The sequence below is a fragment of the Mustela nivalis genome, assembly GCF_964662115.1.
Source record: "Mustela nivalis genome assembly, chromosome: 15".
NCBI lineage: Eukaryota > Metazoa > Chordata > Mammalia > Carnivora > Mustelidae > Mustela > Mustela nivalis.
The window spans coordinates 78,831,133-78,843,866 of record NC_139034.1 but is presented as its reverse complement, the minus strand read 5'-3'; the positions used below and the strand labels follow the sequence as shown (position 1 = coordinate 78,843,866).

At 42.6% G+C, this 12,734-nt stretch overlaps 1 protein-coding gene across 2 annotated transcripts in view; it reads right to left on the bottom strand.

The window, feature by feature from the left end:
- The window catches only part of PCCA (propionyl-CoA carboxylase subunit alpha), a 403,241-nt gene that overhangs the window by 69,584 nt on the left and 320,923 nt on the right, over window positions 1-12,734 (bottom strand). For both annotated transcript variants that reach the window (XM_082700821.1, XM_082700820.1), the window contains exon 21: window positions 5,814-5,867. In XM_082700821.1, coding sequence (XP_082556947.1) covers window positions 5,814-5,867 — 54 coding nt within the window. The remainder of the gene's footprint in view (window positions 1-5,813; window positions 5,868-12,734) is intronic.

Sequence of the window (12,734 nt, the reverse complement as noted above, 5' to 3'; positions counted from 1 at the left end):
ACTGCCATCCAAAAATTCATGTCCAACTGGTATTTTGGAATGTGACCTCATTTGTGAAGAGGGTCTCCGCCAATGTAATTAGCTAAGAAGAGGTCTTACTACATACAGGTGCGGAGATTTCCAGCGACGGGTGTACTCCGATTTCTCCGATTGAATATACACAGACCTGGCGAAGAAAGCCATGTGAGGACAGAAGGAGAGACGGGAAAGATGAAGTTACAAGCCATACAACAGCAGCCAGTGCCCCAAAGACCAGAAGCTGGGGGAGACACATGAAGCCCACTCTCTGGGAGCACCTCCAGGAGGAGCTAAGCCTGCCCACACTCTGATTTCAGACGTCTCATCTCCTAAACTCTCAGAACACGATTCTGTTGTTTGAAGCCACCCAGTTCGTGGTAATTTGTGGTGGCAACCCTAGGAAACAAATACAGTCCTATATCCTACTTTTGGGGCACAGTAATGAAACTGATAGCTACTAAAGGTTAAAATGCGGATGAGCTGAATTCGTACCTACAGCCAAGTCCAGTACGCTCCTCTAAATCACAGAGGCACAAATTTCCTCAGTGCCTCCTACTAATTCAGAAGAGTTTGCTTTTCATTATATAAAAATACTGCTTAACAATTTTTTAAAAGAGTTTTTTTGAGAGAGACAGAGAGAGAGAGAGCATGAGCGGGGGAGGGGGGGCGCTGAGGGAGAAGCAAGCAGGGAGCCTGACATCAGACCCGATCCCAGGACCCTGGGATCATGACCTGATGGGTGTTAGGATGAGCTAGGTTAGGCTTTAAAAATAACACTGAAATCACATTCCAGTACAGTGCCCAGGCTCCAGCCTTCCCCAGGGACCCATGCTACTAGGGACTCAACAAGCAGGCAAGTAGGTCTGGGGACCTAGGGAGCTCACTCCTGCTCTTGGCTGTCCCTGACCAGAAGTGCAAGACATCACTGTAAGGAAACAATTCTCCATAGGTCTCTCATGCTTCTCTTCTACTTCTCGTGAGCACGGCACTGACTATCCTTCATTCTGGACTATTTTTTCAAGGCTGTTTGCTATACAAAGACAGAGACAGTGTCTCCCTCAGAACAAAGGAAAGGCATGCTCACTGCCCATATAGAAGCTCGGGGTTCTCTGAACTAGACTCAGGTTCCTCTACCATATCATACCCCACTGTGTGAGCAGGTGTCCTCCCGCCCTCCTCACGTGTGGGAACCGGAGCTCAGGAAAATGATGCAAAAATAATGCTATCCTGGCTACCACTACTGTTGTAATAAACCGTCCTTCATTTCTGACCCCGGAGTCTTGTCTCTTCTACCAGCATCCATGACTATAGGGGGCTGTCAGCTCCAAGTAGGGTAAAATCTCAGACCCTCCACAGTTTTATTTTGTTTTGTTTTTAAGATTTTATTTATTCATTTGACAGAAAGGAAGAGAACACATAGGCAGAGAGGCAGGCCGGGAGTGAGGGGAAGCAGGCTCCCTGCTGAGTCGAGATCCCTATGCAGGGCTCCGTCCCAGGAGCCTGAGCCAAAGGCAGAGGCTTAACCCACCCCAGGCACCCCAACCCTCCACAGTTCTTGATAGTCACTTCCATTCACAGCTCCTGGTTGGAGCTACTCATGTGGTCTGACGCAATCCACGGTGCCTTATTAAAAATGCAAATGACATAAAGAGACTAAACTCATGCATGTATCCAGTCTTACTGCACAGAATGAGGAACAGACTAAATGCAGAAAAAATATGTTCTACTTCCTTAATGGTGAGGAGGTTAATTAAAACCACAATGAGGACACTACTGACGGCAAATATGAACAAGTCTGATGACAGCAGGTACTGGTGAGAATGTGGAACCAAGTGAACTCATTCGTCGCATACTCGATGCTCATCGGCCCTACCGAATCTCTGGCACAAATGCAATCAGGATCATGTGCTCGTGGGCATAAATGTTTAGGGCAGCATGGAGTTAGAGCCAAAACTCTAGAGACCACCGGGGGGGCCATCAAGTGGAGGGGACCTCACCCACACCACGGAGCCAAACGACCAAGTCATATGCAACTATTGAATATACTCCCATGCATTATCAAGCTTAAAAGCATGCAAAGCTTAATTGTTGATATTTAAGGATGCATTTATGTGGGAAAATTTTAAAGAAAAGGACTTTTAAAAATTAGGAAGATGTGCTCTGTGAAGGGGGGAGAAAGAATAGCTGACAGGATTAAGAAGGAGCACATAGTAAACCTCAAAGTTGATAACTTTTGTGTTTTTTTAGAAAAATTCTAGTGGGTATACAGGTCTTTATCATTACTCTTTGTGACTGACAAATATTTTATGTTATTTTACACATATTACAAATATGTAAAGTATATTTATAACATTTTATATCATATTTAATATTTCTATATCTAATAAAATCTCATTTTAATAGGGATTTATTTTATTGGTAAATAAACAAATGGTAGTTTTTAAAGTTCAAAGTGTGTAAAAACTGAATTAAATTACTTATTTTGAAGTCTATACCTTCTCTGAATTGAAATAATAACATTGTTTAACTTTACGGATGCTACAGAAGTCCTTCTTAAAATTAAACTCCTCTTTGAACATTGAATGTCATATTTAACAATATTCAAAAGCCAACCCGTATGGAAAATTCTACAAGGATTCTCACAAAGACAAAGTGTGTTTGAGAAGGCTTTCCTTTACCACGTGACCTGCTAGTGCTCTTCCTGACTGCAAGCTCCGGAAACTGAACCTGCTTTAGAAAAGGAGGGTGGAAGCAGCACGCGCTCGCTGGAAATTACCGTGCATTCGTCCTCGCAGTCCCGCTGTCTCAAAACCTTTGCTTTCTCTTCTCCATACTGATCTATTATTGCTAAGAGAACACGCAGACAAATGCATTGTAACAAACCGCAGTGGCCATCCCAACCGCTGTGATGCAGAATTTTAGAGTACTTAGAAATGACTCTAAACTCTGACACTCCCTTTCTGTACAAGCTCCATAAACAATGTGGAAAAATCTTTGGGGTTTGTGAGCAAGGCACCTATGTCGGGCGGGGCTGGGGGAAGGGTATCAGCTATATAAACAGGTCTGTTTTTTATGAGTGTGTGTGTGTGTGTGTTTCCTACCATATTTTAGGGCCTTGAAGTGGACGAAAAGAAAGAACAGAGAAATCGGAGCCACCCTGTTTGCTCTGCCCCAAACCAGCTGTGGACCCTTGGCAAACTGAGCTCTCTTTTCCGATGCAAGTTCCTTGTCTCAGAAAGACGGATTCACTGCTAAGGCCCTACGCTTTTCCTTTTCCCCGTTTGTTTGTGTTAGCTTTCTTCTCCTTTTTTAGGTCGACTCCTTGGGTCCCATGCTTGCCAATGTCACGAATTCACTTGATAAGCATTCGCTGAGTGCCTGCGGGGCCCAAGGCCCGGTTCTGAGGTCGGGGCGAGAGCGGTGGACACACCAGGCGAGAGCCCTGGGCTCCCGGAGCTTAGTTCATTCAAGTGGGAAAGCCGGCCAAGAAACAAGTTTTTCAAAAAAGTAAAATGTGTCGAACAGGAAAGTATGTCAAATAGTGATAACCGCTGAAGCAAAAGAACAGAGTGGAGGAAAGGTGGTCCAACTTTCAAACGGTGTGTCCAGGAAGCCGTCCCTGGGGCGGTGGCTGTTGTGTAAAGGCTTGAAGAAAGTGAGAGAAACTTCTGTGCAGGTGTCGGGGGTGGGGTGGGGGGGCAAACAGTCCTGGAGGAGGAAAGCCAGATGAGGAGCCCCTGCGGTGTGTGCCCGACATGTGTGAAGAAGAGTAACACGGCCGCAGACCTGACTGATAGTTTTGAAGGATCAAGTTTTAACAGCAGGCCATGGAGCAGGGGCAGAGCTGGGAAGGCGGCTGCTGTATTTCAGACGAGCCATGAAGAAGGCTTTGGTCCGGCTGGGGGCAGTGGAAGTGGGAGAAGACAACACGGGCTTTTAGCTCGTGTAGCCATTTTCCAAGACAGGAAAAAACTGCAAGAGAAATGCTTTGTTTTGTTTGTGGGTTCTGCCTGTGGAGAGAGCTCAGTTTTCAATATATGACCTGGTGAACTCTATTGGAATCCAAGGAGAGAGTGAGACACACAGAAGTACCCACGACCTGTTGCATGAAAAGTTCTGTGATTCTGTTTCTAGAAGAACATGGGCACGCCACATTCTGTTTGGCTTTTGCTTCATTGTGTGTTGCAGATACTGTGGAGTTTTGTTTTTGGTTTTTTGGGGTTTTTTTTTACAGATTGAAAGTTTGTGGCAAACCTGCACTGAGCAAACCTGTCGGCGCCATTTTTCCAACAGCACTTGCTCACTTCCCGTCTCCGAATCACATTTTGGTTAATTCTTACAATATTTCAAACTCTCATATTATGACTATACTTTATTATTACTGTATGGCTGTAACCTGTGATCAGTGACTATAATTCACTGAAAGCTCAGATGATGATTAGCATTTTATAGCAATAGAGTATTTTTATTTTTTAACAGTTTGTTTGTTTATTTCTAGTACTCTCTACATCCAATGTGGAGCTCCTACTCACAACCCTGAAATCAAGAGTCACATGCTTCTCTGACTGAGCCAGCCAGGCACCCCTAGCAATACAGTGCTTTTAAATTAAGGTACGTGCACTGTGTTTTTAGACATAATGGTTTGCATACTTAAGAGACTATATTGTAGTGCAAACATTACTTTTTATATGCACTGGGAAACCAAAAAATTCATCTGATTCACTTTCCTACAACACAGGCATTCTTGCCATGGTCTGGAACCAAACTCACACTATCTCCAAGGTGTGCCCACATATCTATTGCTAATAATATAAATGCTTCTAGAGGATGGGATGTGTATACTTCTGTGATGGTAAATTTTATGTGTCAACCTGGCTAGGCCACAGTATCCAGATTTTTGGCCAAACGTTATTCTAGATATTTGTATGAAGGTATTTTTCAGATTAACATTTAAATCAGCAGACCCTGGGTAAAGCAGATCACCCCCATGATCTGGGTGGGCATAATTCAATCAAACCAAGCAAGAAAAAATACTGCAAGTACACGGTCTTTGGACTTGAACTCCAACTACTTCCTGGTCTACTGTGCAGATTTTGGACTTGCCTCCTCTCCCCATCCCCAACCCCACAAACTTATCCTGCTGGTTCTCTTTCTTTGGAGAACCCTAATTTCTTAGGACATGCATTGAAATAATATTTAACATTTTAAATTTTAAAAAGCAAGGAACAACTTATTGATCAGAAAAACAAAAATAACTATAAATCTCAGGGCAACACTTAAAATTTATGTAGCATTAGTCCAGTGCCTACGCATATACTACCATATATGCTACAATACATAAACTGTGCGTGCCTTTATACATGTGTGAACCAGAAATGCACATATTAATGTGCTTCATATCGCAATGGCTACAAAATCACGACTCTTGTGATCCAAGCCACAGGCCTCTCCTCTGATATTCTCAATAAACATAGAGCAAGCCGAAATACCCAAAGTGAATTCCCAACCTGAACAAGGTACCCAAAAAAACATAAACAGACATTTTACAGATTATAAATGATATACAGCAAATGAATACATGGAGAAATGTTCAAATCACATATGCAGTACACAGAGAAATGCTAAGTAAAACAATAAGGTGCCGTATTGTTTGATCATACCTCATTGGTGTGATTGGTAATAGCGAAATAAAACCATGATGAAGACAAGTTCAAATACAAGGGCTAAAGCTTGTTGGATGCTTTTTTCCTCTGTAATTTCGTGAATACACAAAATAATAATCCTTTCATACTTACCACTGTACCAAGAAACTGAATGCTCATGTTTCCACCTGCTTCTCGAGAAAGGCACTGGAAAAAAAAAAAGAAGTGTATAATGAATTCACATCCACACAAAAATGTGTACATGAATGTTCATAGCATCATTATTCCTAATAGCCAAATAATCTAAATGTCCATTAACTGGTACACGGGTAAACGAAATCTTTTATATTCACACAATGGAATATTGTTCGGCCATAAAAAGGAAGGCAGTACTGATATGTGTGCCAGCAGGAGGCCGCCACAAAGGACCACGTGTTATAGGACTCCACTGTACATAAAATGTCCAGAACGGCAAATCCCGAGAGACAGGAAGTAGATTAACACAGTCTGACGGTCCTATGCAGAAGACCCGCAGCGGCCCTACAGACTTCCCAGTCATCACAACTTCCTGGGCTAGCACAGGCTGCCTAAGAACACACAAAATGTCACATCTTTTCATTAGCGTAGATTACTTTATACCATTTGCCAAGGAAAGGACTGAAGGAATTTCTTGATTCCCTAAGAAAATGAGGGTGGGGTGGCGGAGTGGAAGGGAAGGGGGAGCTTCACGGACCTCTCAACAACTAGGAGTAAAAGTCATGAAGATACACATAAACTCTGGCTGTCCTACTGAAAAAAGAAACATGCTCCTAACTCTTGAGCAGGGTGCCAAGCATCAGAGATTGCCAATGTCAAGTCTGGAACAGTAAGAAAGGGCAGCAGATTGTACAGATGCATTAGATGAAGCTATCCAGGAAAGAGAAGATGCCCTAAGGCTTCTTCAGACTGCTCAAGAAAAAGCGAAGACCTCATGCTTGGGTAAGAGACACCTTTGGAAGGATTATCTAGCACAAGTTCAAGAAGTCTATTCCTTAGTACCTAAGTAAGAGAGACAGTAAGAAATGATTCTTGGCCATGCTTTCCGTGGCACATTCCATCTGACTGAGACCGGAGAAGCAAGCCCACATGAAAGCCAGTAAGTCTAAGGGGAAAAAGAAAAATTTCTTCAGGAAGAGGTTCCACAACTTTCTGAAGCCCAGAAGTCAAGTCCTATCCAGTAAGTCTGAACTCTTATTCTCTTATTCTTCTTGGATAATAGTCTCTATACAAAAGTAAGCGACTTCCTAAAGAACTTGTCTTTTCAGTCAAATGATAATTTACTTATGGATCACTTGAAGCATTGATACAGCATGGGAGTGGTCGTGCTTTTAGCAAACTTTAAGAAAAACCAGGTATAAAGCGCAGATCAAATTCCTTTTAGAAAGGAAGGGAGGGAAGAAGGGAGGAAAAAGAGAAGAAAGAAAAGGGAGGAAGGAAGGGTAGCTGCCTGAGGGACAAGGACTGGGAGGAAATGAGAAATGCCAGCTAATTAGTATGGGGTTTCTCTCCACGTTGGTGAGAATGTTCTGTTAGTTGATTGCGGAGATGGCTGCACAACTCTGGGAACAGAGTAAAAAACACTGACTTGCACACTTTGGGTGAACTGTGTGGTATGTGAATTCTATCTCAATAAACCTGTCATAAAAAGTTAGCATTTGTTTAAAATAACAAGAGGACACCACAATTCTTCAGAGACTACTGAAAACAGACATAACCTCTATGTTATGCAAGTAATTTGTAAATTGCTCAAAGTGAATACAATATGACTTAAGCGTATCTTGCTCGATTTTTAGCTTGCTTTAAATAGATAACTAAAGAGTTCACTGGAAGTAAATTATACTTTTATTTTTCCCCAGATAATTCTCACCCGTAAAATTGCTCTGTTCATTCTTAACCTGTTTTTCAAAATTCTTTCTTTCTGGGCTACTCAGAAAGGGTCCAACGGCTTCAAAGACTCCACAAAAATAAAAAAATTAAGCAGTTCTAACTAAGTAGCTGTGGGCTCTTTTTTTTTTTTTAAAGTTCCCAGATGTAGCCTTGGAGGGAGGGCTTCCTGTCATTGACTATAACAGAAATGTGCTAACTTTATTCCTTTTTAAAAAAAGTGCAGGTTTACCAACCCTAGTTTTAAGATCACTCAAGTCCTAGAACCCAGAGAAAATCTCCAGAATTCCAGCTCAGCCCCCAGTTCCTTGATTGAGGGAAATTAGATCAGTCAGAAGGAAAGTGGATTAATGCACCAAGACAAGAAGATGGTCACCTCACCCACAAGTCCTGCCCCGGTGACTCAGCACAACCGTAGTCTGACCAGCACACTCAGCGTGGTGTGTGTGGTACCGTGCAGAAATAAATGATAACTCAGTATGATAAATCCATAGAACAAAATGTACAAAGTATTAATGGATAAGAGGCCAGACCAGCTAGATGCCCAGAAAGGTTAAGGAAGACGTACAGATACACAGTAGAGCTGGGTACTAAAAAATGAGCATTCTCCAAAAGGGAAATAAATGAAACACTTTTGGTCTGATGGGCCAGTGTATGCAAATTTCAGCTGAAGAAAAAGCATGGTGAGTTTAAGGTGTGGTGAATCGTCTCATATGGCCAGAGATCAGTTTGGTTAATAGAGTGAAGGGGCAGGAAAGGAAAACTGAGAAGAATTACAGAGCCAAGTCCCATCTTGCACAGAGTTCACACTTAATCAGGTTCTTATACTTAAAAACTGGGGACTAACACGGTTGTTTTAGAAAGACTGATGGTCTGATGTAAGGTTGAGGATATAAAGGAATGGGGTTTGGGGAGCTGGACTGGGAAACCAAGGAAAATGCAGCAGGTGGCAATCACTTGGGGGGTGGGGGGAGGGGGCTGAAAGGCTAGATAGAGGTGAACCCAAAAGCAGAACTAAGCCTGTTTCGTTCACAGAAACTTAGAATTTGGAGGGCAAATGGATCTCAAAATCTACATTTTGTTTTACTTATGAGGAAATTAAAGATGCAGCGATATAAAAGTAATTTGCCTACATTGCAACAGGAGAAGAAGAATGCTGACCCCAGGAGTTGTGCAGGGTTGGGACAGCTCTGCTGTGCATGATGGAGTATCACCACAATCTCAGACCCGATCAGCACTTAGGGGGTGAGCTCTTTTAAGGACAAGGACCATTTCTTCCACTTCATCCTTAATCCCAACAGCATGCAGGTCAGTGCCACAGAAATGAAAACAAAAAATCAATCTTCAAGAATTCTGAAATTTTTCCATACTATGAAAGACCAGAGTGACCTATATATCCCTCAATCTGCGACCATCTTGTGCAAGTTTTGCTGGGAGAGTTCAAGGTGTGGCCGTCAGAAAATTAGGGAAAGTGCTGTAGAATGACGCAGACTGAGGACAGGTAGTCCAATGATCCGCTGACCTCCTTGCTGCTTATATTTTAAGAGCAGTGAGGAAAATACTCAGTAAAAGCATCGCCATTACTACAAACTTGGGACTCAACCCAGTTAAATCTTCCTTCCTCAGAAGCCTGAGGCACAGATCCAGAATCCTGTCCATATTTACCAGAACAGAATCAGCACAATTAATCACTTCTATCATGCAGCAACACACTTAGTCATAACAGCTGTTCAGAGTGAGAAATTTTCTGATTGAAAGTGTGGCTGTTGGATTCTGGGAAGATGGCGGCGGTGGCAGAGTTTCTGAATCTTCCACAGAAACACTGAGGAGGCCCGGGGTAACAAACATCCCTAGTCCCCCAAATGTTGTCTACAAATACCACTTCCCACTTCCTACTTCAAGAAATCAAGGTTTCTCGGCAGAATGGCTGATCCTGGGTTTGGGGTAGAAATGAGGCTGCTGTATCTTGTCAAACCAGAAAGCAGCGGAGCTATCAAAGACCGGGGCCACGTTAGGACTGAAAAAATTCCCTGGCCAGAGCTGGCCAAGTCTGACCGTCAATAAGGATTACAGCTGCGATGGATTGAAGCAGACCAGGTGTGTTTGATCCCATGAGTTCAAAATGGATACCAGAAACAAAAACAAAACACCCTCATTTAGTCACTTTTGGAGAATAATAGGGAACCAACTCTCTGGAAATTGCAAAGTCAAGAGAAAGGGTCCAGCATTTATCTTTTCTATGAAAACTGTAATCCTGGATAACCTAAGAATGTGTTGAGGTAGAGTTTCTCTTAAAAGAACGAATCCTGGGGGCGCCTGGGTGGCTCAGTGGGTAAAAGCCTCTGCCTTCAGCTCATGTCATGATCCCAGGGTCCTGGGATTGAGCCCCACATTGGGCTCTCTGCTCTGCAGGGAGCCTGCTTCCTCCTCTCTCTCTCTCTCTCTGCCTCTCTGCCTACTTGTGATCTGTCAAATAAATAAATAAAATCTTTAAAAAAAAAAAAGAATGAATCCTGGTAAATAAACAAAAAATGACAATATTGGAACATCATTGTTTTGTAACCCTTGATGAATTTATTGACCGAAGCCTGAGCATCAAGGGAGTGGCGACCAGACAGTATCTCTTACAGAAGCACGACTCAGTCTCGCTGAAGATAATGGCACCCGAATCTGATTACACCTCTAGGTCCACCTATCAATTTACAGAAAACAAAGGATGGAGGACATGTTAAGCCACACCACTGGGATGCAATCAGCTCAGTTCTGACTGTGGAAAACCGTGCAGGACAAAGGATCCCATTCCTTCAATAAATAAAATGCAAAGAATAAAAAAGAAAGTTCCATAGTCATTTCCCTCCAGCTACTGTCCCCTTTACCCTTCACAGCCAGACTCCTTAAAAAGTTGTCTCCCTCCATGGTCTCTCTGTTGCCCCTTTCCATTCTCCTCTGAACCTGTTGCCATGTGTTTTCCCCCACTGGCTGTAGGCCTTCTCATCAAGATCACGTATGATTTCCACATTACCTTACCTATCAGTAGTGAGCTTTGTCCTCATCTTCTCCAGCAATGTTATGCTATGAACTGCCAACGATTCGCTTTCCCAAACACAATTCTTTCACTGACTTCAAGGATATCCATGCCCCTGGTTTTGATCCTGCCTCCCTGCCAGTTCTTTCTTAGCCTTCTCTGTCTCCTCATTCCATTTCTACCTGCAGAAACTGAATGAGCTCCAGGAAGCCCAGTCCTCAGCTCTCTCCTTTCCCGTCTACTTTCTTTCCCTGTGTCATCTCACCACATGCATGCTTCCCCTCAATCCCCATGCCCATCTTAAAATAAATCAACTACTCTAAAGCATGACTTAGGTACAAAAGACTGCATTCCATTTAAAGTACAGAATTCAATGACTTTCTACAATTTTAAGAAATCACCTCCACAATCAACATGCAGAACATCACCACCACCTCCAGTAGGTTCTTCCTGCCCTTTCACAGTCCAATCTTCATCAATGCCCCCAGGCAACCACTGATGTGCTCTCTAAAATGAGTTCATTTTAGTTATTTAGTTTAAAATTCCTTAGCATCTTTGCCAATAATCGACTGACCACCTGTTTCTAGCTCTACTTCTATACTTCATTCTGTTCTACGTATCTCTCTACCAATACCATATTGTCCTGACGCTGCTGTTTCATAATTATTCTTGGAATCAGGCTGTATAATTCTTCCAACTTTTGTTTCTTTTTTAAAATTGCTTGGCTCCTGTGATTTTTTCAACTAATAGATTTTTGGGGGGTGTGGTAAAAAACACAACACAGTTTACCATTTTAACCATTCATAAGTACACAGTTCAGTGTGTAAGGTATATTTATGTTGTCGTGAAGCAGACCTTCAGAACCTTCTCATTTTGAAAATCTGAAATTTGGTACCCACTAAAGAACTGCCCCTTTGTCCCTCCCAACAGACCCTGGTAACCACCACTCTACCTTCTGTTTCAAGGAATCTGACTGCTTTAGGTGCCTCATACAAGTGGACACATAACAGTAGTTGTCATTTATTGTCTGCACTCAGCATGTCTTCATGGTTTAACCATGTGACAGGATTTCTTTCTCTTTTTGGCTGAGTATTATTCCAGTGTATGTATATACTATATTTTGCTTATCCATTAATCTGCAATGGACATTTTAGTTACTTTGACCTCCTAGCTATTCAAAACAATGTTGCAATCAACTGGGGTGTTCAAATAATTCTTTAAGACCTGCTTTCAAGGGGCACCTGGGTGGCTCAGTGGGTTAAGCCTCTGCCTTTGGCTCAGGTCATGATCCCAGGGTCCTGGGATCAAGCCCAGAATTGGACTCTCTGCCCAGCAGGGAGTGTGCTTCCTCTTCTCTCTCTGTCAAATAAATAAATAAAATATTAAAGAAAAAAAAAAAAGACCTGCCTTCAATTCTCTCCAATATAGATCTAGAAGTGAGACTGCTGGACCACTAAGTACTAATTTTTAAATTTTCTGAAGAACCCTCATACTAGTCTCCATTCAAGTTGTACCATTTCATAATTCTACCAACACTGCACAAGCATTCCACTCTCTCCATGTTCTCACCAACATTTGTTATTTTCTGGGGTTTTTTTTGGGGGGGTGGGGTGGGTTGTAGCCATTCTAAAGGATGTGGAATGTTGCCTCATTGTCATTTTGATTTACACTTCTATGATGATGAGTAATGTTGAGCAAATTACTGTTATGTTTATTGCCTGTATATCACCATTGGATAAAAGACCATTTAAGTCCTTTGTTCAATTTAAAATCAGGTTAATTTGGGGGGCACCTGGGTCACTCAGTCAGTTAAGCTTATGACTCTTGACTTTTCAGACTCTTATTTCAGCTTGGGTCATGATCTCAGGGTCCTGGGACTGAGCCCCAGGTCGGGGCTCCTCACTCAGAAGGGACTCTTCTGGGGCTTCTCTTTCCCTCTCCCTCTGGCCTTCCCTGTCCCTGCTCACACACCCTCTCTCTAAAATAAATAAATAAATCTTGTTTTTACAAAGATTTAATTTATTCATTTGAGAGAGAGCGCGCGTGCGCACACACATGTGCAGAAGTGGTGGGGAGGGGTAGAGAAAGAGAGAGAAGCACACTCCTCACTAAGCAGGGAGCCCAAT